The following is a 25,405-nucleotide window of genomic DNA, read 5'->3' as shown; positions in this document are numbered from 1 at the left end:
GCCGACGGAATGCCGAACTCGATCGTGTTTTTTAGTCATATTTAAACTTCTCCCGGATCTAAGAAACTCTAAGTTTACAGACTATGCATATTTTAGTTACTGAAATCATAGTATATCTTCAGAACCAAATTGAGAGTCGGACAATGCTGCAGAGTCGAAGAAATAAGCGTAAGAGTGATGTACGTTGTTTACCCACAGGTTGGAACGAAGAACTTGCAATTAATCTATGAAAAATCCACTAGACGACGGCGAATACTACGACCGTAAGTAACCTTAGGGCTTTTAAGTACTCGTACTCCGAGTAAGGCTGGTCCAATGGAAAGTTGAAGAGATGCCTGCAGCCCTCTCCCGGAGTGACCTCCGTATTTAGCCAGGCAATTTAGCCGTCCAAAACTTCCGCAGGTGCTCTGGAAACATTCCTAAAATGGAAACATCCCCACGATCGTCGGATTTTCCGCGTCGACCGAGCCTCCGAGAATGGGAACGTCGAAATACGGCCCCAAATACGCGTTGCTACGAACTAAACCGTTGGGGGCCTTCCTCCGAAGTTTTCCCACGGGTTTCACCTGGTGATTTCATTTCATTTCATTTCCACCCCTCCTTTCTTCTTCTATCGTCTGAGAATTTCTATCTAATCTTGGAGCCAGCCCTCTTTCAGCGGTGCTGGTCATTGTCCGGAATGACCTATTCCACGATATGCAGAGAGAAGCAACTATGAACACTGAACGCTTGGGCACTCGGAAAAACCCCATGGCGCCTTCCTGGGAAAAAAAAATGTACACCAAACCAACTCCTTCCAAATCATCTTAACTGAATTTGGACCCGTCTACATCCCCGGCAACGGGGGCATCCCGCAGATACTTCCATCGGGAAGCCAGCCATCAAGCTCCATTCCTGTTCGAGGAGGAACATGTGGCTGACTTTGATGCGCGGGGTTCATCGCAACACCTTGCTGTGAAAATTCCCCGTATGGGTACTGGGCTGGTATCGCAGGCGATTGGTAGCCGGCATATTGATTCATGAGAAAAACTTGCTGATTAGCTTGATCAGGCGGCCAGATCGAGTTTGTGGCCGCTGATGCTCCATAAACCCCATCCATAGGATGCATAACTGCGATCTGTGGCACTTCGGCATTCATTGCAAGGGTTCCTACCGGTTGCGATGAATCGGCCGAGCTGAACTGTGCAGCTTGCATAGGTGCCGGGCTCGCAGAGCGCTGTGGACTCCCACTCGGCGGTGGAGCGAGGCCGATTTCAGTCTGCATCTGTCGCTGCTGAAACCGATCGTACCAATTTCGAGCCTTCACCCCGACAATATATAGCCACCGGCTTGGGACCTTATACTTCATATTTCCGCTTGCCTCGGTTAGCCTTCGCGTCATGGCCTCTAAGTACATCTCAATGTTGATGGACTGAGGGCTCACGAATTCGCCCAGGCCTCCAGACTTGACCGAGAAGTAAACCTTCAGGAGGGACATGACTGCTACACCGACTCGTGTGTAAATGAGATTGGGAAGTTTCCGCATCAGGTCCGTGTCACAACTTAGGAAGAAGTCGAGCATCTCTTGAGCTGCATTCATCCATTTGATTGTGATGTCTACGCGAATAGCACTCAGAGGGGTTTTTGACGGCAGGTTGCCATCTTCCGGTGCTGGGAGTGCATAATATTGTTGCTTGATCGCATCGGGGTCTCGATAACCTTCGCCGACGCCGAGCTCGTAAATAGCGAGGTTGGTGAAATGGTATTCGAAAGTCATAGTCACTAACAAGGAAAAAGATGGTCAGCCTTTACCGCGCTACTATTCCGATCTTCGAGATCCCGAGGAAAATTACCGGTGAGCATGTCCGCAGAAACGTTCTTTTTCCAATTCTGCATTTGGTTGTCGAACCACCTCAGTATGACCTGGACTCGCGATTCTGTCAGCGGGGTCGTTGAGCTGGTATCATCAAGACCGAAGGAAGCCATAGCTTGGTCAACGATCTTCTGCAATTCGAACCAGGTAGCCATGTGTCGATCTATCATATTGGGTGAGCGCTCCAGATGTTTTACACATTCGTGCATCCAGTCGTTGAAGAGAAGCAAGTTGGGCCGGCGCGTTTTCATGGCAACGCTGTGTCATGTTAGCAGCTGCCCTCTACGCATGTGTTCCTCGTCCTTACTTGGAAGCCAAATGATAACACCCCAGAATTGCTCTGGCCTGTTCCGCCATGTGTTCATCATACGCACCACGCTTGCTCGCTTTGCGACTTGCATTATTCGGTACCTTACGTTTTGAGGCCAACCCGATCTCCAGGGCCATAGTGGCGGCGATATGGGTATACTGATAATTTTGCAGTTTCAACGGAGATTCTGGTGGGTAGTAAAAGACGATCATCAGGAGCAACGCCTGAACCAACTCGAACGACTTATCCCCATTAATGAAAAACCGTTCTGCGTAGAGTCGGACCAATTCGCGGTTGAGCACGACAGCCAAACTATCATCTACAGCAATCGCAGCGGCGGCAATCACGGAGAGAAAAAGCATGGGCTTCGAGCGACGCAGTTGTGAGGCTGTGGTATTCGACGGGAGCAAAACCATGGGGGCAAAAGCGGTTAGCTCTGTGATATAAAAGGACACCAACTCATTGGCAAATTCTAGCGAGAGTAACCCCCGGTCGATAATGTCGCCGCATGAGGGTTCTTCAAGGCCATAACAGGGCGGGATAGGCGTGGCAGACGCGAATGCATCAGAACCACTGTTCAGGGTGTTTGGGTACGAAGAAGATGCTGGAACGCGGGGCGAGAACTCCATGTTTCTGAAGGATCCCGAGGCACTGCTCGGGGCATCCGGTACAGTGGATAAGGTTTCTTGGGGATCAGCCCCGAAGTCAGGTTCCTCTGAGTCCTCGACTTCGCTACCAGAGCTTTCCGAGCTACTTTCTTCATCGATCCGGAAGCGGTCCTTGAGAAGGGAACGCATCTGTCGCATCTCCCTCTCCAACTGAGCCACCCGCGAATCGGTTCGCTTACGTGGTCGTCTTCGTTGGGGTGCCACGAATACGCAAGTTCTCTTGGCCTTCGCACATCGCTGACACTGATTAGGAGATTTGGGGTCAGGAAGGCAGCGGACCTTCAGACCTCGACAAGATTCACAGGATCGGTTTAATTGCTGGGTGGGGGCCTGTTGTTGTTGGAGTATACCCGGTTCACCAGGCGTTGAGGGAGTAGCCGACATGGTCTGCCGGCTTTTGCTGATTCGTGAGCTAGCGTAGAGAAGGGATTTCCCGAAGTGTTATTGATGGAAGCGCAGCGAAGGATCTGAGAAACTCGGCGACGATAACTGACAGAAACCGCTGAAGCTGCTAACGTTATAAAACCCCATCTCTTCAATATGACCAGGGATAGTACATGACGATGGGGCAGTCAGGGTTATTGGAGAAGCGATGATAGCGGCAACCTGGCCGTCACGGTCCAAACCACGCGATGGAGCAGTGGCTCCATCTAACGGCTTAGGAGTTGTATTTCCGCACCCCAAAAAGGGGAACGCCGAGTAAGCTGCAGAACGACTAAATCCAACACGTTTTCTCACCCGCTCGTGCATCCAAGCCGTACAGACACGCCGGGAAGCTTCCAATTGGGGTTCCCAGTGGTACCGATCCCTTGCACTGCAGAAGTCGTCACCCATGCTAAAGAAGGATTCAGTGTTGACATGGATGGCACGCGAAGTCGTAGTGGGCCTTGAACAAGCCCCAATCATGTGATCTTTTAGCCACTAAGTGGGATCGAAATCTTTTTTTTTTCTATTAAAGTTTCCGCTGGGTCACACACACGAGAAGATAAATAAGAACATTAACGGTTTTATTTTAAAACTGGGGCCGTTTTATGCAGTACGTGGAAAGAAGAAACTAGTAGACAAGACACCGTTGCAGCAATTGCTTAGTTTACATTCTATGTAATGGCGATATCTCTGTTCTCTGCACATTGTCCTCCGTTCCCCATGATCAGACCCTACAAAAGAGAAAAGAGAAGAAGGTAAAAAAAAAATTAAAAAAAAGAAAGAAAAGAAAAAGTCAAACAGAGGTATACTCCACCGGCGGAATCAAATTAATAAGAGCGCGGAATATATGAAGCACTCCTCCTACTCCTAGTCCTCCGTACGATGATAATGGGGAAGGTCCACGAAAGTGGGAAAATCAGATATATGGACCTAAAAAAAATTCCCAAACGAAAGACGATCACGGAAGCGTGATCGCAGACTAAAACCTGGCGAATCACGGCGATCGAGTCTCCGCAACACTACAGACCCTGACCAATCACCAGCACCAGTCTTGGCATTGACAGCCCTGTATATCCATTACTGCGTTGGGTAATTTTTAAGATCCTCCACCTGGAATTTTGTCGGATGTCGGCCCTGGTATGACGGAAATTCCCCAATCGATCCCTAACCCAACCGACCATATTGTCTGTAATGATGATCGACCCTGTTGCATTGGATGAGATCCCTGTACTACTACTAGTAGTCTTAACCTAAGTTAACTACTAGTACTTACTAAACCCCCTCCATTGGTTTCCCACCCCCCCGGCATTGATGATGTTGCCTACGTAGCGAACGACCAGGTCGAGTCCAAGTTTCACCATCTACGATATTAGGTTAGGTGGGCGACTTCCGAACTAGAACCAAAGTAAATTCTCCATGATCCATTCCCACTCTATGCCAGATGGGGAAGGTCCCTATCATTAGGTTCCTATCGAGTCTTTACCATCATTGCCTCCTCTCAGACTAGCGTTCTGACTATACTTAATATCCTGGTGTCTCAATGCCTCCAGATAGACCGGCATCCTATGTCGGGTAATAATCAGTCGGAAAGTTGGACAGTTAGTACTAACACGTACCTTTTTTTCCCCTTCGACTTCCGCCCTGGACGTACTCCAATTTACCTCCGCAGCACCTGGACTACGACTACGACTACTAAGTACTACCTGCAAGGTAAGGCCCCTGCAGGCATCCTTTGCTGGCCAATCCATTTCGGCAAGGATCCCACACATTGCCTGCGAAACGGTTTCTTATTGATTGATCTTGGGCTAGTTTGTTATATTAAGTCTACGCGGGACCGTGAGGTTGGTGTGCGAGGACTCGCAAGAATTGGGGTACGGGGGTTAATTAGATCGAATTGCAACTTTTTCTTATTTTGATATTCCGAACATCTGGAATCCCATAGCAACATGAACCCCATTCAGTTTCTTCTCCTTCTCCATTGACATTGATCCCATATCATCCAGGAATAGTACCGAGTTTTCCTCCAAATAAAAACAAGTAAGCGTACAAGTACCACCCGTCACCCGGCGAATGCTGTCTGGCGACAACGAGCCAATATCGCAAAATTATACAAAAAAGAACTCAAGCCAATTCCCTGCGCCGATTGCTCGCCCAACACGCTAAGCAAAAAGACAATGCAACCCGCGAAACAAAAGCAGTAAAATTAAGACATGGTTGCTCAGAAGCTAAAGCCTGATGCTCGAGTCATGGGGTGGTAATACATATTGACAGAAATCCAAAGTGTACATTGCCCATATCTCTCCATCCAAAAAGGAAATTATTCAAAACTGTACAAATGTAGAAATAGGTTAAAAGAAGAGAGAAGGCAGGCAACCTCATGCAGGCCGTGTGTGACCTGGGGGAGGTAGTCCAGCAGCTGCCGCTCCATACGGGAAGTAAAGCTCGGGGTATGGGGTGTGATAGGGTTGGGGCGGCGGCGGCTGGAGACCGTGAGGGCCATGGGGGGCTGGAGGGAAGGGCGCTACAGCCCGGGGATCGATGGGTGCATACGGCGCCATTGAGCCCCGTGCTGGAGGCATTGGTGCCAGCTGGGGGTGTGGACCAGGAGGGCCGGGCGCCAGCGAACCCGGCCCAGGCATTGTTGGTGCTGGAGCAAGACCTGCGTCGGCTCTCGTGGCCCCCCCAAAAACTGGGCTGTCCGATTTCTTCTTTTTACCTACGGTCTTTGGAGGCTCGGCTGCCTTTCTGGCAGCTTCAGCCGCCCGATCAGCCTCAATCTGGGCTTTGGATCGTTTCGGGTTACGGGTCCGGCCCTCCCGGTTGAACCGAGCCCAGTGGTTGAGCATGGCCTCTGTCCGCTTTGGATTCTTGGAGTTGGCGATCTTTTCGCGGCGAGCCTTCTCAGCTGGGTCGAGTAATTCATCCTGGGCAACGCCTGCCTGAGTGCTGGGGGGAGTCGCAGTTGCTGAATCTCCGCTGGGCGCCGGTTCGATTGGCGCCAACTGAGCCGTTGCAGGACGTGATTGTAACGGCCCAGCGGACGCTGCAACCTCACGGCCGTGGCCACGTCCAACTGACCGAGCTGGCGCCACTGGCGCCACGGGCTGTGGAGCCTCAGAGCCCGCACGAGACATTCCTCGCGCAGCTCCCCGCCCGCGGCCCCGGCCCCGGCCACGAACTGAGCCTCGTGAGGGGGCCGGAGAGCCTGCGGGTTGAGTATCCAGCTCCCCAGCACGACGGGTGCGAGTGCGCCGCTTGACAAATGACTCTTCCTCCATGGGTGCCGGTGTCCCGTTTAGTGCCTCGTCGGTCTCATTGGCTTTGTTGGCCGCTTCCAACTCTGCAGCCTTGCGCTTGCGAGTTGCCTTACCGACGAACTCTTCTCGCGGAGGGTTCTGGAATTTGGGAACATGCTCAACGCCGAATTTCATAATTGTTGGCCAGCCGTCAGGGTTAGGATTGTTTGGGCCAGCTTTGGCAGTCATCTTTCTGAATTGAGCCGGCGTAGGCTTGAAACCACCTTGGACGAAGGGGTTCTGGTTGCGAACTTTATCTTCTTTTGTTTCATGCTTGTAACCGTAGAGCATTGCCTCTTTCTTGTCCTCATAGACCTCGGGTCTATCGAGCTTCCGTGGGTCGCTGGTTGGCTTTACATTTTGCCGGGTTGCATGTTTGCAGAGCTTTTCGATGGCCAAGTACTCGTCTTGCCATACCTTCAGGACACTGGCAATGTTTTCGGTTATAGCATAGAGTTCATCGCTTGAGCGCAGTTCAGGATCACGGAGTTGGACCAAGAAATCTTCCAGAGGCGAGATCTCAAGGAATTCTCCTCTGGAACTCTTTGAATTTTTGTAAGGTTCTGGGCGCACGAGCATTTCAGATGTATCACGTTTCTTGACACGTTTGGGGTCATCGAAGACCTTCATCCAGGTCCCACGGATGTTGGCCGACGTCTCGTCAAAACCTCCGGAGAATTTGCTGATTTCATGGAGGTTCCAAAGGTTATGAATACGTTTGTCTAAGGACACCGAGTCCTCTTGGCGAGAAAACTCGTGAAGTTGATTGAAAAGAGCAAGATCTGACTCGCCTTCATGACCTTCTCCATCACCTTCAGCTTCAGGGCCATCAAGGTCGTTCTGGTCATTTTCGTTATCGTAACCTTCCAGGGCTTCAGCACCTTCATGAACACCGTCATCATCATCATCATCAGCGGCTTCCATTAGACCATCTTCTTCGGTCTCTGGGGCCTCATCTGCTTCAGACACTGGGGCTGTAGGTACAGTGCCATCCTCAGGCTGTTCATCGACGTCATATGCCTCTTCTTTCTCTTCATCGGCGACGCCATCATACAAAGAGAACTTGGCAATGTGCGGGTGCATTGTGGCAATGTGTTCTTCGAGAGCCTCATTTTGAGAATACGGATCGTCATCCGAGGACTCGAAGAATTTCCCACACCATGCGCACTTAGCTCTGGGAGTGGTCATGGGTGAAGGGGATGGCGAGTGAGTAGATGTAGAATGAGTATGGAGTGGCTCGGAGAATTGTCGGCGCAGCTGCGAGTCGTGGCTGGCCATGTCCGAAGTATGGCTGTCCATGTCAATGTCGCTTTGGGCGACAGGAGCCATGGCTAAGAAAAGAAAAATGACTTGGAAACTTCGATTCCAAGTAGGATATCAAAAGAAACAAGACGTAAAATCGGTATCAACGATGAGAGTTGATGTAGTTTTCACTCTTTAGGAGACCGTGTTAGTAGAACTTGGGTTGAAAAGTTCGCTTCCGGTGCCAAGACACCCGGAGTACGTGCAGCGCAATCTTAAACAACAGAGGGCAGCATGTGCAATTAGTCAAAGAGGGAAAAGAAAACCACGTGTGGTAGGTAAAAAACAGACTGGCCAGCCGCTAAAAGAAACGTGACCTATCAACAGGAGAAATCATAGTGGTAAAAACTGAACAACGGTTTGAAGTAGGTACTTGGTAGCCAGACTACAAGAGTAGCGCCGGCCAGATACGCGGAATGTAACATACCTTTCGAACTGAAGAAGTAAAGAAGCCGTATGTAGAAAATACGGACAAAAAATAATCAAGGGTGTGGGGATTGCGTGTGGTGTTGGATGACAAGTTGACGGCGAAGAAGTTGTTTGGGTCTACAGTAGCTCGCAAGCCTGCGGGTTGGTCGCGAACGGCTGCCAGGGATAGTAGTAGTAAATTGAAGTCGTAGTCTTGCCTTCTTGAAAGGGAAAAGTCGAACGCCGAGCCGGTAGGCAGAGGAGACTCGGTATAGTCCCAACCACGCTCAAGACAGAACAAGAAGGATGCCAAAAATGATAACGGGTAGAGTTGATGATGAAGGACAAATTGGCGACTTCGAGAGCAGTGTAGTAAATTTAGATGTCCGCAAAGTAGAACTTTGTCGCGGTAAGGAATTCGGGCGGGTATGCAGAAAAAGAAAATGGGGGGAAAAAAAAGACTATGCTCTGAACCACGGGCGAACCCGAAATAACCAAAGGCTCTCCAAGCGAAACTGAGCACAAGTAAACTCGTAGTAGAAAGGAAAAATTGGAAACCTTTAGAGAAATCCTCCGCTGGTAACATGCAGTACGAGGCTGTCGAAGTGGTAAAATCTTGAGCGAAATAAGCAAGTTTTGCTTCCAATTACACTCGTGAAAGAGAAGAAAAACGATGGGTACAGTAGGGCAGAAAGCGCAAAGAATTAGTGATGAAGCAGGGACCGAAGTAACAGACAGTGGAGCGAGCTGTTTGGAGTAGACGTTCCTGGGCGAAAGGACGTTGTACAGGACCAAGATGGAGTAGTTGTTGTCATGTAGTAGTAGAGGAAGTATGAACGTCTGACGAAAGGTTGGCAGACAGATAGAAGAAGAGAAGTGGGAAGAGACAAGAGAACTTGACGCGCACAGAGGGGGGTATCGAGAAGAAAGACAAAGGATAACAGTGGGAGAGGATAGAGGATTCGAGGAGGAGGAGAGGAAGAGATGTCGCGTTGTGTTGTAGTGAAAGATGGCAGATGAAAAAAAATGACCCTACTAACAGCCCGACAGCAACAAACCTCTTCTCTGTATACAATAGGAGGTAAGGTAGTGAATTTACTATTGGTACCATACGGTATGAGAGGTACGCGGATTAATTACCTACCTAACCTGACCTGGTCAAAGCATCGACGGGCATGGTTAAGTCTAAAGGCCCTATTTTACTCCAGTACGGTAGTGCCATATTTCTTACCTTATTTTACCTGGCCGGGACCCACCGTGGGCAAGTCGATTATGATGGGCCTCCCGGAAAAAAATCGCCTCCGGACAGATCTTCCGCCTAGCCGCATTACATAGTACTGTTCAACCAATCCGAGCCACCGTGTACTAGTAGTTTTGTTACCTGTCTGTATTCCAATGTACGGGCACAAGTCCCAATCTGGCATTTCCTTTGAAAGTACAGCACTGACTCCGAGTACGTATGTACTATGTGCCTTGGCCGTCTCTCTGACACGAGAAAACCAACCACTGATAATCATTCTATGTATTTGCTGAGTATCTTCCAGCTGATTCTAAGGAACATGGGTCTCACAAAGAATAAAGATAATATCATTGGAGGCTACCAATTAGTAGCTCCCTGGGTATCAATGAATGTTTCACAGACCCTGCCAATTATTCTCTGCCCTGCAATGTTTCTCAATGGATGGCGGGAGGCTGTAATTTTATTCGGTTCTGTAATCTATGATACCGAACCTTGACATCATATCTGCATTCGGTTACCACGACATAAGTCAGTCGGGTCCACCAACCTCTACTCCTTAACATAAGATATAACGTATTCAACCAGATAGACATGTATAAATCATACCGATTTATTGGAAGAGATGCTACGTAGTGGTTGATGTTAAAATTTGCAATCTATATACGAAAACCAGAGACGGGCAATAGAAATTACTCATAAGAACATGGAGCGTCTAGCTGCGTCGTGACTGTATTCTTATATGTATCATACATTATGTCCCTTTAATGGTTTTTCTCTCCAACATCCAGTGCAACCAGAAACCGACTAACACAGTTGTAAGCTGCCGCAGTGGCAGTGATCTCCACAACCTCTCGATCATTGAAGTGTCTCTTCAATTCTTGAAACACTTCCTCGGGTACAGTAACAGTTTTTGTCATGGCGTCTGTATACTTCAACACCGCAGCCTCCTCGGGACTTAGCACCTTCTCCTGCATTTTCTGGAGGATGTCAGCCTGAGCATCACGAACGACCTCCACCGCTTCCGCACTGCATCCACCTTCCAAGAGCAAGGGCGAGTGCTGATCCCATTCGAACCAAGCTCCGTTGACCACAGCGATGCGGCAGATGATAAGTTCACGAATAGCTTGGGAGAGGCTAGTGCGGGTTCGGATAGCCCCGATGAACGAATTCCACCCATCGGCAACTGGAAATGAGTGCAGAAGGGCAAGATCCAGAGGTATTAAGCCCTTTTCACCGCGTCGAGTTTGCACCCGATTGAGGATTTCTGCCTCTTCGGGAGTGGTAGTAGGGGGTGGGTTAGGGACATATGGAATACGCATGTCGAATAGTTTCGCTTAGTAGTTATAATTTTTTCAGGCTACTAAAGGATAGTAAAGCGGATGGTGATTGTCTTGTTGAATTATTGAAAAGTGAGTACTAGATAAATTGATCCGGTAATCGGTAGACTAACCTCCTTTAATGAATAGAAATGCTGCCCTTAACCGAGATACTATACAGGAATTATGTTCAGGAAATAGAAAAAGGTCATCAATTGTACCATCAGGCTTAGATAGGTGGGAAGATACCACTATTTATGCCGAGTCATTCATCGTCTTGTCGTGCCCCACGAGTCGCGGAAAAGTATGCGGGATCGAATCCGAAGCCGCGGGTTGAACTATAAGGTCTCCCCGCAGACCGTTCCTTCGGTTATCAAAAACTGTCAAATACAACTCTTTTACGTGATCCCGTCATGAATAAACTTACTTGTAACAAACTAAGCGAACAGCTTTGTAACACCTTAATGTCTAGCAAAGGGGGTCCGTGTCTACTGGATCTATTGTCAGCTCATAACTGAAGATGATCCTCTAATTTAAGCGAAGCGCAAAGATATATCCACCAATATGTATACTAACAAACGTCTGGACAAAAGAATTACATGCTAATACTGTACAGCGAGGAATAGCTTCTATGAGTACTGTCAATAGTAATGACAATTAAGGGTTGATATAGAGCAATGCTAGTTTTAATGGCAGTCTGATATACTCCTTGATTATAGTTATCTTCCTTGTGTCAGTCAATCTCTAATTGCTCGAAACGAGTCTATCGTTCCTATAGTAGCATACTCTCTACTAGTGAAGCTCGGTGTTCTTCCCATCCGAGTCATGTAGATTCAAGATTCATGACAGAGTAATTTGTTAGGCCCAGATAAATACGACTTCACAAATTTTTCAGTTACAGGGAAAACCATCGAGGCAGTTATGAATGTAAGACCTAGGACATTTGCTTGTTCTTGGTTCCCCAGACTAGATCATATCACTATAGCGAATACTTTAACTTTAAATGAGGTCTACTTTGATATATGTCCAAAGAAATGTTGGTTTTTTTCTGTTTTGCCGGACAGTATGGAAGATGGAGCGTTCGAACTCGTAAGTGGTTGAGCCTACTACTAAAAGGACTATCAAGGTGTGCGATTCAGCTGTCTTGCTAGTGTGATATCAGAGCTATATGCAATTTGACTACCCGCAATATTGTACTCCAATGCAGTCAGGCTCCATATGGTCTGTAGGTCTCATCCTCATCATACTGACCACTGCAACCGAGGTATGTACTTGGCCAGCGGCGATGCCATCATGCGGCGGAGTTACCATGATGAAATATTCTTGAAGAAACTTGGCCAGAACCAGTCACCAGCGACCAATATGAAGACGCTATGAAGCGTAAATAAACAGAGGTAAACAATCCAGCCAGAAATTGCATGCTCTACAGGAAGACATATTATGATATGCATTTCCTAGTATGCAACCGAGTCTACTACTACTAGTAGTAGTAACTGATTTACAGTGGACGCTAACGCTTCTTGGCACAGGTCATCCGGTCTCCACCGCCCAAAACACTGAATTCCCTCAGGGAGCATAGGCTAGATAATTTAGTCCAACTCCATACTGTCTCCGCTCTTCAGTTCTCAACTGATGGTAAACACTCACTCGTGGTGAGAACGAGTATTAGCCTCACACGATGCCTCCGAAGTCCGCGAAACCAACTAGCGATGAGCTTCTCGCTCAATTTGACGACCTAGGGGTCGACTCGACCGCGGACCAGCCTACCTCCAAGCCAGCTACCACAGCTACCACAGCGCAAACCGAAGACGACATTCTTGCCGAACTTGATAACCTAGCCTCCCAGCGTCCGAGCAGTGGGCCCGGTACCCCACGTCTATCAACAAATGAGCCCAGGCCGTCTGTCAAATCCCCTAAACCTGCTGCAGCTACACCCTCAACTGGACGTTCTAGTGAGGAGAAATCTGTACCCCGTAAGTCCACGGAGAGTGCCCGGGTTTCATTTGCTGTGAACAATGATTCGGTTGTGCAGCCACCCAAGATCGAGAAACCAGCAGTTAAAGAGTCCGCCTCGGGTGGTGGTGGTGGATGGTGGGGAGGCCTTTTCGCAACTGCAACTGCGACCGCCAGTGCTGCAATGAAGCAGGCCGAAGCGGCCGTGAAAGAAATTCAACAGAATGAAGAAGCCCAGAAATGGGCTCAGCAAGTGAAAGGAAATGTTGGCGCACTGAAAGACTTCGGTATGTGCCGTCCACATGCAGCTCGCACAATTTCTGACTAACGAATGTTATCAAGGTGGTGAGCTTCGAAGCATGGCAATCCCTACGTTTACCAATCTTATCCACACTCTTGCGCCCCCAATTTCGTCCCATGAACGCCTTCAAATCCACATCACTCACGACATCTCGGGCTACCCCGCCATTGATCCTCTTGTTTACGCTGTCTTCGCTCGCGTGATGTCCCAGGTTGAAGGTGGGGACCTTCTTGTGATTCAACGTGGTCAAGAATCTGCGCCAAAGCGGGGGTTGGATATAACGGGTAGCCAGTCTACCCCTGGCTGGCGCGATGGCCCGTGGTGGCGCACAGTTATGCCTGGAACCCCTCGCAATATCTCGGCCGTGCGTGGCTCTGTAGAGGCTAGCAAGCTCGCTCGTGCAAGCGCGGAGTCTTACGCCACGGAGTTCTTCTCTGCAAAGGGTGGAGTCGAAGAAGCTGCGAAACAAGCTAGCCAGGTTCTGAGCGAATCCAATCCTGTCCGGAGCAGCGATATCTTCCTCGCCATCCAGGCTATTAGCCAAACCTCCTCCACCGAGCAGTTCCAGGCTGGTCCAACCACTGACAAACCGACCCCGCCGGGCGTAGTTGATGTTCCCAGCGCGACGGAAGAGGAGGTGACCTTCGCTCTCTACCTCCATGACCCCATTCACGGCATCGCCTTCCACACGATCTCCCAGGCTGTTCCACAGAAATGGATCCACTGGCTCGATGCAGCTGTCCCAGCCACCGAAGACACTGCAGCCGATGACATGTGGCACCGAGCCCCTGTTTCGGAAGACATTGCTGAGATTATCGAAAGTGGCGGCGTCGACCCTCGTGAATGGGCTGCGGAATGGATCGAAGAAGCGCTCACTTTAGCTATTGGTGTTGTGGCGCAACGCTATGTGGCCCGGAGAATGGGTGTTGGTGAGGCCGGGGCTGCAAAGGGTAAGATGCGTGCTGAGCAGGCTTCAGTCGTGGAGAGCGGTGCAGGAGAGGTGGCGCGGGCGCTCTAAGGTTGTTTCGTTCCATGGCTGTCTCTTTTTCAGTTGTTCTACTTGCGACTCTTATTCTTAAAGACCATGATCAGATGATACTCTAATGCCGTTTTTCTCCTTGTTCTTCTGCGTTGCTTGTCTGCGTTTCCATAATACAGTCATGCCACCACAGAGCTATTTGCAAATACATTTATCGCCTCGTAAGGCGTACATAATCCTCGACCGAAATCCTTGGTCCATATTATATATAAAATAAAAAAAAAATCATCCAGCGATGCAACAAAAGCATATATGCGACAGCCGTATGTTCTCCCCAATGCAATGATTGAATCCAACAGTGAAGACTCTAGCGCTATAAGCCGAAAGAGAGTCTTCGCGGGTATCTAGTTATCTCATCATCTCATGTTGTTCAAGTTTTCATCTCAATCATCAAGATTAATCGGCCCCTCCAGATCAGGGACATGCCAGAAATTGGCACGAAGAGCCGTGACGCTAAGACAAGTCAGCTCCGATCCAAAGTTCACACTCAAGAGAGTTTTCGCTGGCAGTGTCATACCTGGTGTCACCGTTCAACACCGTATGCGCATCCGTGCCCGCCCGACTCGACTGCAGGGTCTTCTTCATCTCCGATAACTCCGCAGCCCAGGTGAAATCTATCTCCTTGAGATGCGACCTACTCGTCCCGTTGACGGCGGGCCCAGTGTGTCCATTCACCTTCTTATCCGCGGTCACTTCGCCATACATACAACCGCGCGGCCAGTAGTAGGGCAAGGCCTCCGTCCAGCGCACAGGTCTGCTCTCCACGTCCACCCGCATCGGCACGTTCAGATTATACAACTCAACATCCGCATGCCAATGCTTGGACAGGTAATTGACAACCTTCACGGCATGTCGCGCCGCGGCGCTGATGATGTCATCCGGCTGCGGATCTTTACTTCCAAAGGAGATAGCGATGGCGCGCTTGCTGCAGGTGGCCGCCTCGAGGGCGCCACCGACCGTTCCGGATGAGAGATTGTACACGGTCGAGGCATTGCGACCATGGTTCGGGCCGGAGATGACTAGATCGACGGGGGGACGATCTTGGAAGAGGTTGAACAGGCCCAATTGGACGCAGCTGGCCGGGGTGCCATTTCGGATGACCACCCATTCGGGCTGGGTCTCGGTCTCTGCGGAGTCGAAGGTCTCATCCCATGTTCCGTCGTCCCGGAAGGCAGAGGGGGGTACGTAGGTTGCCTTCAGGGAGGCTTCTATCAGGTGGGCTTTGCCGATCCAGGATCGGGAGGCGGCGGGGATGGCTACGGAGACGAGGTGACCTGCGTCTTGGAGGGCGTTGACGAATGGGCGAATGTAGGGCGAAAGACGCTTCGAGGGCGGTCCATCATCGTTCACCACCTATTTTCTTGCAAATCCGCGGGGGGTTCTGGTTAGTTCTTGTCCTATTGCTTCTCCGGTTTGGGTTGGTTGCATTGAATTCATTTTTTTTTAAATGATTTGTCCGTAATGGTCTTGTGACACGGGGGGGGGTGAACCATTGAGGGAAAGGCGACAAGGTTAGAAGTTCCATACCAAGATATGCATGTTGAAGGTAGTTCCGGTCTGTCGATCTATAGGGCTTGGCGGACGTGGGAAAATCAAGTGGTGATGAAATCGGGATTCCGTCGGGGCCTTTCTTTTTTGGGAACTACAATCTTTTGAATTGCTTTAGATCTGCTTCTTCTTCCAGGCCCGAGTTTGGCATCCGCATAGTATTTATAGGGCAGACTCTGCTGGGTAAAAATTGAGCCTGGCGTGCCATTTTTCATTACTGCATACCCCGACTACTACCGAAGACATACCGGGGAAAGTAGTCTCCAAAGTGGTCACGGTGAAGATGTTGGAGCTGCGGGGGGTCCCATCTCGGAATGTGGTATTGTATATTGGTCATGACTGAAACCGTACCCCCAGTGAGAAGAGGAGTAACGAGATAAATATGGAAATATTACCGTACACAGGGATACATAACCAGACAACGGGTATCCCAAAAAGAGGCTGCGGTGAAGAGCCATCGCACTCGTGGAGAACGACAATGTCACCGTCCGCAAATAACGGTTAGTGAGCAGCTGGGAAACTAATCAGAGCCGCGGCAATGGAAATTCTCGAATGGTCAGATGGTCTTCATCGGAAGACTCTGTCTCAGGAGAGCCATCAGGTGACGTGAGAGAACGCCGAGTTGGGTGATGTTTATATACTCCGGCATGTCGTCCTTTGTTTCAGAAGGCAATATTGTCAAGATACTCGACGGTGTATATATGAGACATAATGCGAGACCGATATGTAGTACTCGACCCAGAAGGGACACACTCTTGTGTACTAACTTATAGGATTTGTCCGCCGAGTGTTGTGTTCTTATTGAGATCTTGTCTCACATCACTAGTCCGATCTGACTTGGTTTGAATATCTCGGTATGGCCAATTGCGGTACATTCTCGGGATGCAGCCATCAAAGATAAGATATGATTTGGGCCAACAAGTTGAACTCCCTGTCCCAGGACACTTATATTTGGCTGTTAAGGGGGTGTATGCATGAATTCATATTGCCGCCTGTTAAGGGCTTCAGGGCGGCTCGTGCAATGTCTTCCTGGATAGGTCTAGCGCCTTGAGACCTTTGGAAGCGACGTTACTTTAATAATTCATATCCACCGAGTGAGGATCCAGGCTTCACTTCAGGAGAAATATCGGGAGACACTGCGCATTCGAAGTCCGAGGTTTCCCAGTTAGTGAATGAGTTCAATGAGCCTCCGCATAATATTCCCTTTGGGCAAAGAGAGCTGAGATATTAAAATATATCAACAGCAGGAATACTTCGATATATCTCTAGTACTACCTGTATCTCCTTGGGCGATATGGAAGGTTACCTAACGTGGACCTTACTAGTCGTTTATGATTACTCCTCCGCATAAGGACTTATGGCCGTGTGAACGGTACAATCCGTGCTTTTTTTGTCTTTTCCTTCTCTTTGTTTGGCGCATTGTGAGGCGACTTCGGATCCAGTGGAAAGAGGATCATGATCACCAACACTACGAAGTCCTCACGGTGGACCCATCCCAAGAGCAAACCAGAAAGGGTCCCCCTTCTAGAAGAGTATGATCCCTGTTCATGATTGACTGATTGCAGATTGGATTTAGTGTTGTTTAAATAATGATAATCGGTTCTTGATTCCCTTTTTTTTTTTTCCTCTTTTTTTTTTTGTTTGCATTTTCCATAGCGGGTCAGGGTTGGGGATTCGCGAGTCAGAATAGTCAACCAAGGGCACATGGGGCAATGCGCCGAACGCCCCGTTCCACCATTCCTCGTTTTCTATGAGATGATTCTGTCGCGTAATCCCAGTCTTGTCATCTTTTAAGGTCCCTACTCAATGCATTTTACTAGTCTTTGACCTCGCTATCAAAATCAACCAACCAGCAATAGAGTGCGGATCAGTCGGATGCAGCGGTGGTACAGAAAATTTCAAAAAAAAATAAAAAATAAAAGAAAAAGTTAAATAAAATAAAATAAACCTAAATTAAAAAAAAATCCAAAACCCTCCGTAATGAATGGAGGTGCAGTCAACCTACTGACTAGCCGGTCTGACTAGTACTGTGTAGGACGGAGTACAGGAAATCATTTCAGCATCGCTGGTCGATCACCACGCAGGAATCAATTTCACTGAATCTGTGTACCTGTTGATGATCTTTCCCTCCCCCCTCCTCGTGAGAGTAAGAGTGAGAACTAAGACATTTATCCTTTATAAACGTTCGCAGGAAGTTATTTCCATCTGAAGTGAAAATAAAAAAAGAAACCTCCTTTTTCCCCCCCCTCTTCCTTCTTTCCCCCCCCACTGCATTCCCTGGAATCAACCACCCAAAGTGAAACGTGGTGAAAGCACACAATCAGTCTTTGGTCTGTGCGGAACCTGAACTGAACTTATCAGTTTTAGCACCGGAAGGCCGATCGCCGCAAAATCTTTGGTGGGGAACCAAGTCAGCGCATTCGAATTTCTACCTTCCAAGTCACACCATCATCTTTTCATCATCTCACCTCTGTCGCCTTCTTGCCGTCCTCCGAAAGAAGTGGTATTGTCCGCTATTTAAGAATTCTGCGTCGCGGTCGGTGCTCTTAGTTGTTGTGAGAGCCTCCGTCCCTGAAACACGACGTATCCCCAACAACATACGCGCCAAGGCCTTGTCAGCTCCCTCGAGAGTCAACCATCTCTCTCCCTTCCCATCCCCCTCCCGACTCCCATTCCCCTGTATGGACTGCGGGAGTACTGGTACGGCTGCGGGCATTGACCCCAAAATTCTGGATAATTGGCAAACCGACGCTACCTTTTCGATATCACCGTGGGAACATCCGCCATACGAGCAACCGCTAGAGTGGGACAACAGCCAAGACTCGACCCAGGACGATGCTGATATCGTGGAGTTGAATTCCCTCCATGGGTCTCTGGCCAAAAACCATTCCAATGCCGCCTATTTAGATCAATCCTGTGGTTTCCACAGTGGTGAGAGCAGGTGCGGTTCCCTCTGACCTTTTCACTCCCTGCATCAAGCTGATGGGGTTTGCCCTCGATAGCAAGACGACCTCCCCGGAGAAATTTAGTATCCACGATGGACCGATCGAGGGTACCGTCAGTGGCACCGTCAGTCCGAGAACCTTGCCATCCTCGGCCGACGATAACTTCCAGCTGGATGAGTCATGGCCACATTATCAACTGTTCAACGCCATGACCGCCGGAATCCCCATGGAAGCACCGCCGCTCCTCTATCCCTACAGCAAAGAACCTACCGCCTCGACGAACACCGTCATTGTCGATGATGTTGGGGAGCTCCCACAGGGGCATGGGCTGTCTGAAATTTCATCCGAGCACTTTTTGGCGTTTCAGAACATGCCCCAGCCCTTCACCTTCAATGCTCCGGACGTTTGGACGGAGCCGTCTACTAACCCTTCCCCCGAGAGCATGGCGAATCAAACAACCTCAGCTTCGATTCCGTTGGGATCGGAACTGCCAAACAAGGAAATGAACCCGGTCCGCGATTTTCAGACCCCGTTGAGGTCCCTCGAATCGCGCTGGCTCGACAGTCTGGAGTCTCAACTTCCTTCGAACATGACTTCACCTGCCTCACTGTCAACTATTCCACAGGGACCGGGATTTTTCAAAGAAGAAAACCCGGGACAAGATGGGTTCCAGTACAAATCGGAGAGCTCGTCGGTGTCCGGCGACTTTTCTGCTGGTGTATACGAATGCTCCTACTCTGCGACGAGTGATGATGTCCCGGCATTTGCTGAGCGACAGCTGGACGAAGAAGGCCCTTGGAAGGGCGCTCAGAAGGATGAGCCTGAGAGGGCGCAGCCCGTCCAGAGCGCGACGGCTTTTATGGTGAGCGAGACGCCATCCGACTCATTCTTTGTTTCGGTCCCGTCACGATCTCGGGCATCGTCGTCGGCAGCACAGCGGTCGACCGCTCGGCCACAGGCGCTCGCACTGCAGTCTGTTGCGACCGTTCGGAAACGTAAACAGCGCAGCTCGAACCATTCTTTGGACCTTGGTCAGCCCAAGCCCCTGCAGATTGTACAAGAGGATGGCCAGGGCGGATCCATCGCTTCAGCGGACTTCGTATCCCCGCCACGTGGGGCGCGTCGTAAAGGACCTCTGACCATGGTCGGTCGGGCAAATGCTGGACTGCGAAGGAAGAACAAGGACACCTGCGTGCAATGTCGTCTAAACAAGCGAAAGGTATGCTTCCCTGAGATCACTCTTTCCATCCATAATGGGTACTGATGAGATGGGAAAAGTGTGACGGAAACGCTCCATGCGATGCTTGTCGTCCTACGCTCCACGAGCAACCATGCGCACGGGCTTGTTTTGCAAACATCGTGGAGTATGGAACCTGCAACTATGTCTGTATGTAAACACTTGATTTGTTCTCAATCTGGTCATATGCTAATTTACCTAGCTCAACGAGCCGTTAACCATCCTACATTGGATAGGACAGGTCGTGTTCGGATGGATATTCCGGTAGAGTTCGACTTAAACGATCTCATATCTTTCCTCGGTGAACGGCAAGGACGATTCAACATCCGCGCCAGCCAAGCCTGGGGTTCTCTATATGTTCTGGACCTGGGAGAAACTTACAAATTCTTGAGGAGCTTGAGCGATTACAATGGCAACTCTCGGTCGAATTTCCTCGAGTTTATTGACCGACGGATAGTCGAGTCGAAAGATAAGTCGAAGAACTGGCTGACCTGTGTCAAAGACTGTGACCCAATGAACAATTTCTATGTGAGTGCCACAACCACCTTTATCCGGTGAATAAGACCACTGACGCTCTTGAACTTCAGACCTTACTCTCACGTTGGAACAACATGCCCAGTCGTGCGAGCTATAGTTTTGTTCCTCTCCACCAAGGAGCCCAGGAAAGGCCAATGGATATTCATAATGCGGACGACCGACGTGAGATTCTCCTAGCGGCGCAGCTTTCCCGCATTGTGTGCCGGATGCTGGAGGTTGAAGGATTCCGAAAGTTGGAACGAGACTTCTACAACATCAAATGGAAGCAAATCTCTCAGGAGACGCACTTGCGTTTCTTGAACGAGCTAGGAAATATTCTCCTCACACTCCGTTGGCGAGTTTCCTGGTGGAAGCGCCTTGGAGACGGTGGTCAAGATCCCGACCCGAGCAAGCAACACTATGTGGATCGGGTCGACCTGCTCTGTAGGATTCTTTATGTTTATTACACCTGTGTGTTGGCTAAGCTTCCTTCCTGGTGCGCTGCCGATGTTCCCAAGGGGGTGTGGTCTACGTACGCCGACACGGAGAATGCGGTCTGGGATGACTTCCCAGTAGACCCTACCGATGAAGGATTCCAGAACTGGATCGACAGGGGCAAGGAGCTGGTCGAACAGGCCGGTGCCCCGAATGGGACCTCCAAGATCGCACATTAGAAGGTGCGATTAAGAAAAAAAAAAAAAGAAAAACTATAAAAGGCGAAATCAGTGGTGGATTGGAACGGAAACAAGATTTGAGATACCCTTTACAGCGTCTTCTTTATTCGATTAACATATCTTCTTTTCCTTTTTCTTTTGTTTAATTTCCTTTCCCGTCGTCGTCTCAGTTTTATGATTTACGATGATTCGGTGATTTTATCTTGGGCTACGATTGTTATAGAACTCGTGTATGTATGTGCCTACAGATAGTACATACTTGCTTTCTCATGAAATATATAGCAGATAGACATACTCTTCTTCTACATGCTTCACAGGGTTCAACCACAGTTCAACAGGGTATCTATAATATCATTACTCGTATCGCTATAGTATACTATCGAACAAATCCCCAGCCAACCATCGTCGTACCCAAATCTCCCAACACCCATCTCTATTTGTCCAAGAAAAGAAAAACATGCCCAGAAAATTGTGTGAAAGAATCTATCCACCACACCATATTCCCAACATTTATTTCCCACCCTTATTCCCATTCTCTTTCTTCTTATCCTTCTTCCCCCCAGCAAGCAACTCCAAATGTCCCGCCTTCTGCGCAAGATTCCGCTCCGTCTTGGAAATCAACCCAGCCGTAAGTTTCTAGAAAAGAAAGAAAAAAGAAAGACCCTGTCAGCAAATCTTGCCCTCATACACCCCCCCCCCCCATCATCCAAACAAATAGCACACAAAAAAGAAAAAGAACGAAAAAGAAAACAAACCTTAGTCATCTTCTGCTGCTTAATCAACGACTGCTTCTTCGGAGCGATCTGTCTCGGACCTGGCTTTGGGCCGAGAGCACGGGGTCTATATTTCAACCAGAAAGGAAACCAAATCAGCCTCTGCGCAATAATATATAGATCACCCCCAAACCCATCCCAGATTGCCACCTGCTGCAAGGTTTAAAGATGGTAGTGTAGAATGTAAGCGTACCGTTTTGGGCCCGTGGCGGCCTTCTTTTTCAGGGAGCCTTGCACCATTGTTTTTTTTTCTTTTGCTTAGAATATATATATATATATATATTCTTGGTGACGATTATGGTCTGGATTGTAAAAATGTACTGCCTGCAGCACTTGGGGGAGAGTGGTTTTGGTTTGGGGTTGTTTTTGTGGTTTTTTTTTTTAAGGCTTGGAGATGATGGGGTTGGAAAATCCTTATCGGGAACTTTATCTGTCACGTGAGGGGGATTTACTTTTCTTTTTGGGGTTGGTGTGGGAGTGGGGATGTTTGTTGTATGGGATTATCCAGGGGATTATTATAGCTCTTTTTGAAGATAGATATATGTTTATCTACTATACTTTACTTGGTCGTGTATAATCAAGGGTATGACTACAGAAGACCGAAAGTGTCGAAATCATATGGCATTAGAAAAAAAGAGATTGCTAAATCATGTCCATTTAAAGAATACATGAGAAGTTCATTACATGAAGAGAAGGTATCAAGTGAGCCGAGCGATCGACTCGAGTAGTGGGGCGTGTGTTTTATGGTCTGAGAAAACACCCCTAGGTTGAGGTGTCACGAAGAGCTGATATTACTATCTGCTAGAAGGCGGGCCTTCGGAGAATAAAAGATGATGGGAATTCTTCTGTACAATATGACTGGGACCGGTTGACTCGGATCGCCAGGCGCTTAGAAAGCGAGGACAGCAAGAAGACCAGCAGCGGCAGCACCGAAGCTGATGGCGTTGCGGTCAGCAGCGCCGGTGAACACAGGGACAGCAGGGGTGGTGCCAGAGGCAGTGCCAGAGGGAGCAGAGGAGCTGCGCAGAGTGGTGGGGAGGTAGGGGGTGTTGGTGGGGGAGACGACAGGGACGCTAACACCGCCAGTGCCCCAGGAGTGAGGGGGGATGACAGGAGCGCTGGTCGAAGCAGTAGGAGCGGCAGTGGCGGGAGCGGTCTCGGTCTCGGGGCAGATAGTAGTGGTGATCTCGTAAGTCACGTAAGAGGTGGCAGAAGAAGAAGCACCGGGGTTGGCAGCGCTCGAGGTGGGAACCTCAGGAGCAGCGGAGGAAGAAGAAGAAGAAGCGCCGTTAGGGTTGGAGATACCGAACTGGGTGGAGTACTGGTACTGGCCAGTTCCCTCGACGACCAGGAGGAGACCGTAGTGGGTGACATCGGCCTCAAGGGTGGTGCTGGGAGTCCATTCGAACTTGCCGGTGTTGGGGATCTGCTCGGCAATAGTCTCGAGAGTCTGCATGTTGGTGCTCTCGCCACGGAGAAGGACCAGAGAGACGGTACCCTCGGTGGTAGGGCCCCAGGTGATGGCGTAGGGCTTGCCAACGGGCACGGCCTCGTTCAGACCGGGAGTGTAGATGGGGTTGCCAGTAGGACCCTGGTTGTAATCCGGGTCGGTGTGGGCAGTAGCCAGAGCCGCAAGGGCAGTGAGAGCACCGAAGATGGAGAAACGCATTTTTGCTTTCTTTATTTTAATTGGTCAGATATCGACGCGAAAAAAAAATAGAGATGATCTCGAGGTGGTGTGCGAGAGCTGGAAAGCTGTGAAGCTGTGTATCAAGGAATGACTGGAGTGGGATGTAGTGTCTGAGACAAAAGAATGACTGGTGTGCGAAAAGAACGACAACACTGAAGGAAGGAAAAGAAGAAGAGAGAGAAAGGACGAGAGGAGGGGAGAGGGGGAATAAAAAAGGATTCCAGAGGAGTGTCACAGCAGCTAAGCCTTAGGGTGGCCTTGTCACTGACCCCTTGGGAAGGGGAACAATGTCTTTTCTTGCGGCTCATTTCAGCAACAGTGGGGCCATAAGAAATGAAATCAAGATGGAGTACAAGTCTCTCTGTCCAATCCTGAGGGGCGCGTGCCTGGCATTCGTTGAGACATCCTAAATGGTGGAATGCTGGACGCTAACCTCGCCATCCTCCGGATGTTCAGGCTCCTGAGAGAAATGGAGGATGTTACCCTCACCGGACTGAGGGGCCACTGTGACTGGGTTGTCGCAAATTTTAGTGAATGGCAAATGCTAGTTCAACAAGATCTTGGAGAAACTAACAAGAACTTTGTGAACAGGCCTGAACTCTGGGAGGTTCCCTTATCCTCATGATTGGCGGATGATAGGTTCAGTGTCCAGCAATTAGGAAGCACTAACAATAGGAGACTTGACGAAAGGGCATGAATGAGGGGCCAAAATTGTAGACCCCCTCGTCTTGTGGATCTTTGGCCATTTTGTTTAGGGTCGTTAGTATCAAAGACTAAGGACTAACGGTGCCGAGCTTATGAAGTATGTATATCACAGCCCTCGTTGTTGTACCCTGGCAAGTCACATTGCATGGGGAGGCGTTGGTGCCGTATCTCGTATAATTTTTTTTTTACTTTTCCTTGTTTAATACAAAATCAGGAATGTGGCATGTCAAGCTGCCAGAGAAAGATTTGTGGAGGCTGGTTTTGTTGAGGCATGAATCTGCATAATTCTGATCGGCAGAGGAAAAGGAAAAGGGTTAAAAAAAATAAAATAAAAAACAACGCGGGGGCGTGATTAATTCTTGGCTTTCAGGCACCCAACAATGGGGCCAATGGATGACTTCAGCCTCTGCCGTACAGGAGTACAGAGTACGGAGTACATACAAACTACATACCGCGTACATACATACAGGGAGTACCATGTACATACACACCCTTGCCTTCATCCCTGGCGCATTCTAACTTCCGGAAAATGTCCGAACTTCCACTTCTCATTCTCTCTCACACACACACGTTCAAACACGATGGAATCGTGTTCACCCTCGAGTTCTACTCGGTATCCATTTCTGTTTTCTTTTTTCGGATCTATTCATTTCCACTTCCTTCGTATGCTTCACAGGAATCGTTCTCTCTCTATTCCAGACGTCAGATGAGATGAGATGGGCGCCACAAGGCTGTGTCGGTCATCTTTTAGCCGCCAGAGAATGAGATTTTTAATTTTAATTATCGGAGTAATCAAACTAAGTAGGTATCTCGTGTCCACTTTCAAGAGGGGAGAGAAAGAAGGAAAAAAAAAAAAAAAGGTAATAACAATAATAATGAACAGTGGATAATTTTACTGTGTTATTGACCCCCACTCCCACACAATGCAGACGCTGTCACGACTTCACCACACGGTCGCTGGACAATTCGTCTCACAAACCTTTTGTTTGGACTGAAAAGGACCCCTGACTCTGATCCTGATCCTTGCGATAAGCCAATACTGATAATCATAATGGATCCCCGCAAACCGAGAAGATCGCAACTTGAGATAAAACTTATGAAGTCATCCCGTGTCTTTTCTCGGGAGGGATGTTCGTTGGCTTTGTCGCTCATTTCTTGTTCCTGACTTGGTCGGTGGAGCCGACTGACCGTTCATCGGCCACTAAA

General features: G+C 49.1%; 7 protein-coding genes across 7 annotated transcripts; 2 read left to right on the top strand and 5 right to left on the bottom strand.

Moving 5' to 3' along the window:
* Positions 1–624: 624 nt before the first annotated feature.
* On the bottom strand, positions 625–3,653 carry BDV38DRAFT_259832 (uncharacterized protein). Its single transcript, XM_032055861.1, has 3 exons — positions 2,160–3,653; positions 1,833–2,110; positions 625–1,761 (listed from the first exon to the last, which is right to left on the bottom strand). The coding sequence occupies exons 1-3, from the start codon at positions 3,212–3,214 to the stop codon at positions 827–829; spliced, it is 2,268 nt and encodes a 755-aa protein (XP_031909092.1). The 5' UTR covers positions 3,215–3,653; the 3' UTR covers positions 625–826.
* Positions 3,654–5,191: 1,538 nt separating this feature from the next.
* BDV38DRAFT_296506 (uncharacterized protein) lies at positions 5,192–8,260 on the bottom strand. Its single transcript, XM_032062941.1, has one exon. It carries the CDS (start codon positions 7,879–7,881, stop codon positions 5,632–5,634), a length of 2,250 nt encoding a protein of 749 aa, XP_031909091.1. The 5' UTR covers positions 7,882–8,260; the 3' UTR covers positions 5,192–5,631.
* A 1,922-nt stretch (positions 8,261–10,182) lies between these two features.
* On the bottom strand, positions 10,183–11,083 carry BDV38DRAFT_197046 (carboxymuconolactone decarboxylase family protein). Its single transcript, XM_032052378.1, has 2 exons — positions 10,953–11,083; positions 10,183–10,892 (listed from the first exon to the last, which is right to left on the bottom strand). Exon 2 carries the CDS (start codon positions 10,819–10,821, stop codon positions 10,264–10,266), a length of 558 nt encoding a protein of 185 aa, XP_031909090.1. The 5' UTR covers positions 10,822–10,892; positions 10,953–11,083; the 3' UTR covers positions 10,183–10,263.
* A 1,089-nt stretch (positions 11,084–12,172) lies between these two features.
* Positions 12,173–14,414, top strand: BDV38DRAFT_196933 (DUF5427 domain-containing protein MTC1). The gene is made up of 3 exons (XM_032052376.1): positions 12,173–12,275; positions 12,348–13,058; positions 13,114–14,414. Exons 2-3 carry the CDS (start codon positions 12,497–12,499, stop codon positions 14,088–14,090), a joined length of 1,539 nt encoding a protein of 512 aa, XP_031909089.1. The 5' UTR covers positions 12,173–12,275; positions 12,348–12,496; the 3' UTR covers positions 14,091–14,414.
* Positions 14,293–15,790, bottom strand: BDV38DRAFT_196927 (5'/3'-nucleotidase SurE). The gene is made up of 3 exons (XM_032052375.1): positions 15,639–15,790; positions 14,629–15,464; positions 14,293–14,564 (listed from the first exon to the last, which is right to left on the bottom strand). The coding sequence occupies exons 1-3, from the start codon at positions 15,648–15,650 to the stop codon at positions 14,495–14,497; spliced, it is 918 nt and encodes a 305-aa protein (XP_031909088.1). The 5' UTR covers positions 15,651–15,790; the 3' UTR covers positions 14,293–14,494.
* Positions 15,791–18,340: 2,550 nt separating this feature from the next.
* On the top strand, positions 18,341–21,031 carry BDV38DRAFT_274694 (uncharacterized protein; the record flags this gene model as incomplete). The annotated part of the gene is made up of 5 exons (XM_032057885.1): positions 18,341–18,600; positions 18,662–19,823; positions 19,883–19,991; positions 20,044–20,369; positions 20,429–21,031. The coding sequence occupies 5 exons, from the start codon at positions 18,341–18,343 to the stop codon at positions 21,029–21,031; spliced, it is 2,460 nt and encodes an 819-aa protein (XP_031909087.1).
* A 1,506-nt stretch (positions 21,032–22,537) lies between these two features.
* Positions 22,538–24,026, bottom strand: BDV38DRAFT_196994 (GPI anchored serine-threonine rich protein). The gene has a single exon (XM_032052377.1). It carries the CDS (start codon positions 23,471–23,473, stop codon positions 22,694–22,696), a length of 780 nt encoding a protein of 259 aa, XP_031909086.1. The 5' UTR covers positions 23,474–24,026; the 3' UTR covers positions 22,538–22,693.
* Between the last annotated feature and the right edge of the window lie 1,379 nt (positions 24,027–25,405).

The sequence above is a fragment of the Aspergillus pseudotamarii genome, assembly GCF_009193445.1.
Source record: "Aspergillus pseudotamarii strain CBS 117625 unplaced genomic scaffold BDV38scaffold_73, whole genome shotgun sequence".
NCBI lineage: Eukaryota > Fungi > Ascomycota > Eurotiomycetes > Eurotiales > Aspergillaceae > Aspergillus > Aspergillus pseudotamarii.
The sequence above is the reverse complement of the archived record's forward strand: the minus strand, read 5'-3'. Positions and strand labels throughout refer to the sequence as shown.

Excerpts from the sequence above, each read along its gene's own strand:
- BDV38DRAFT_296506 (XM_032062941.1), bottom strand. The coding sequence starts at position 7,881 with ATGGCTCCTGTCGCCCAAAGCGACATTGACATGGACAGCCATACTTCG.
- BDV38DRAFT_196933 (XM_032052376.1), top strand. The coding sequence starts at position 12,497 with ATGCCTCCGAAGTCCGCGAAACCAACTAGCGATGAGCTTCTCGCTCAA. Across the intron at positions 13,059-13,113 it reads TGGCGCACTGAAAGACTTCG|GTGGTGAGCTTCGAAGCATG; the intron begins GTATGTGCCGTC and ends AATGTTATCAAG.
- BDV38DRAFT_259832 (XM_032055861.1), bottom strand. The coding sequence starts at position 3,214 with ATGTCGGCTACTCCCTCAACGCCTGGTGAACCGGGTATACTCCAACAA. Across the intron at positions 2,111-2,159 it reads TGTTATCATTTGGCTTCCAA|CGTTGCCATGAAAACGCGCC; the intron begins GTAAGGACGAGG and ends AACATGACACAG. Across the intron at positions 1,762-1,832 it reads TTCTGCGGACATGCTCACCG|TGACTATGACTTTCGAATAC; the intron begins GTAATTTTCCTC and ends TTTCCTTGTTAG.
- BDV38DRAFT_197046 (XM_032052378.1), bottom strand. The coding sequence starts at position 10,821 with ATGCGTATTCCATATGTCCCTAACCCACCCCCTACTACCACTCCCGAA.
- BDV38DRAFT_196927 (XM_032052375.1), bottom strand. Across the intron at positions 14,565-14,628 it reads GTGTTGAACGGTGACACCAG|CGTCACGGCTCTTCGTGCCA; the intron begins GTATGACACTGC and ends GACTTGTCTTAG.
- BDV38DRAFT_196994 (XM_032052377.1), bottom strand. The coding sequence starts at position 23,473 with ATGCGTTTCTCCATCTTCGGTGCTCTCACTGCCCTTGCGGCTCTGGCT.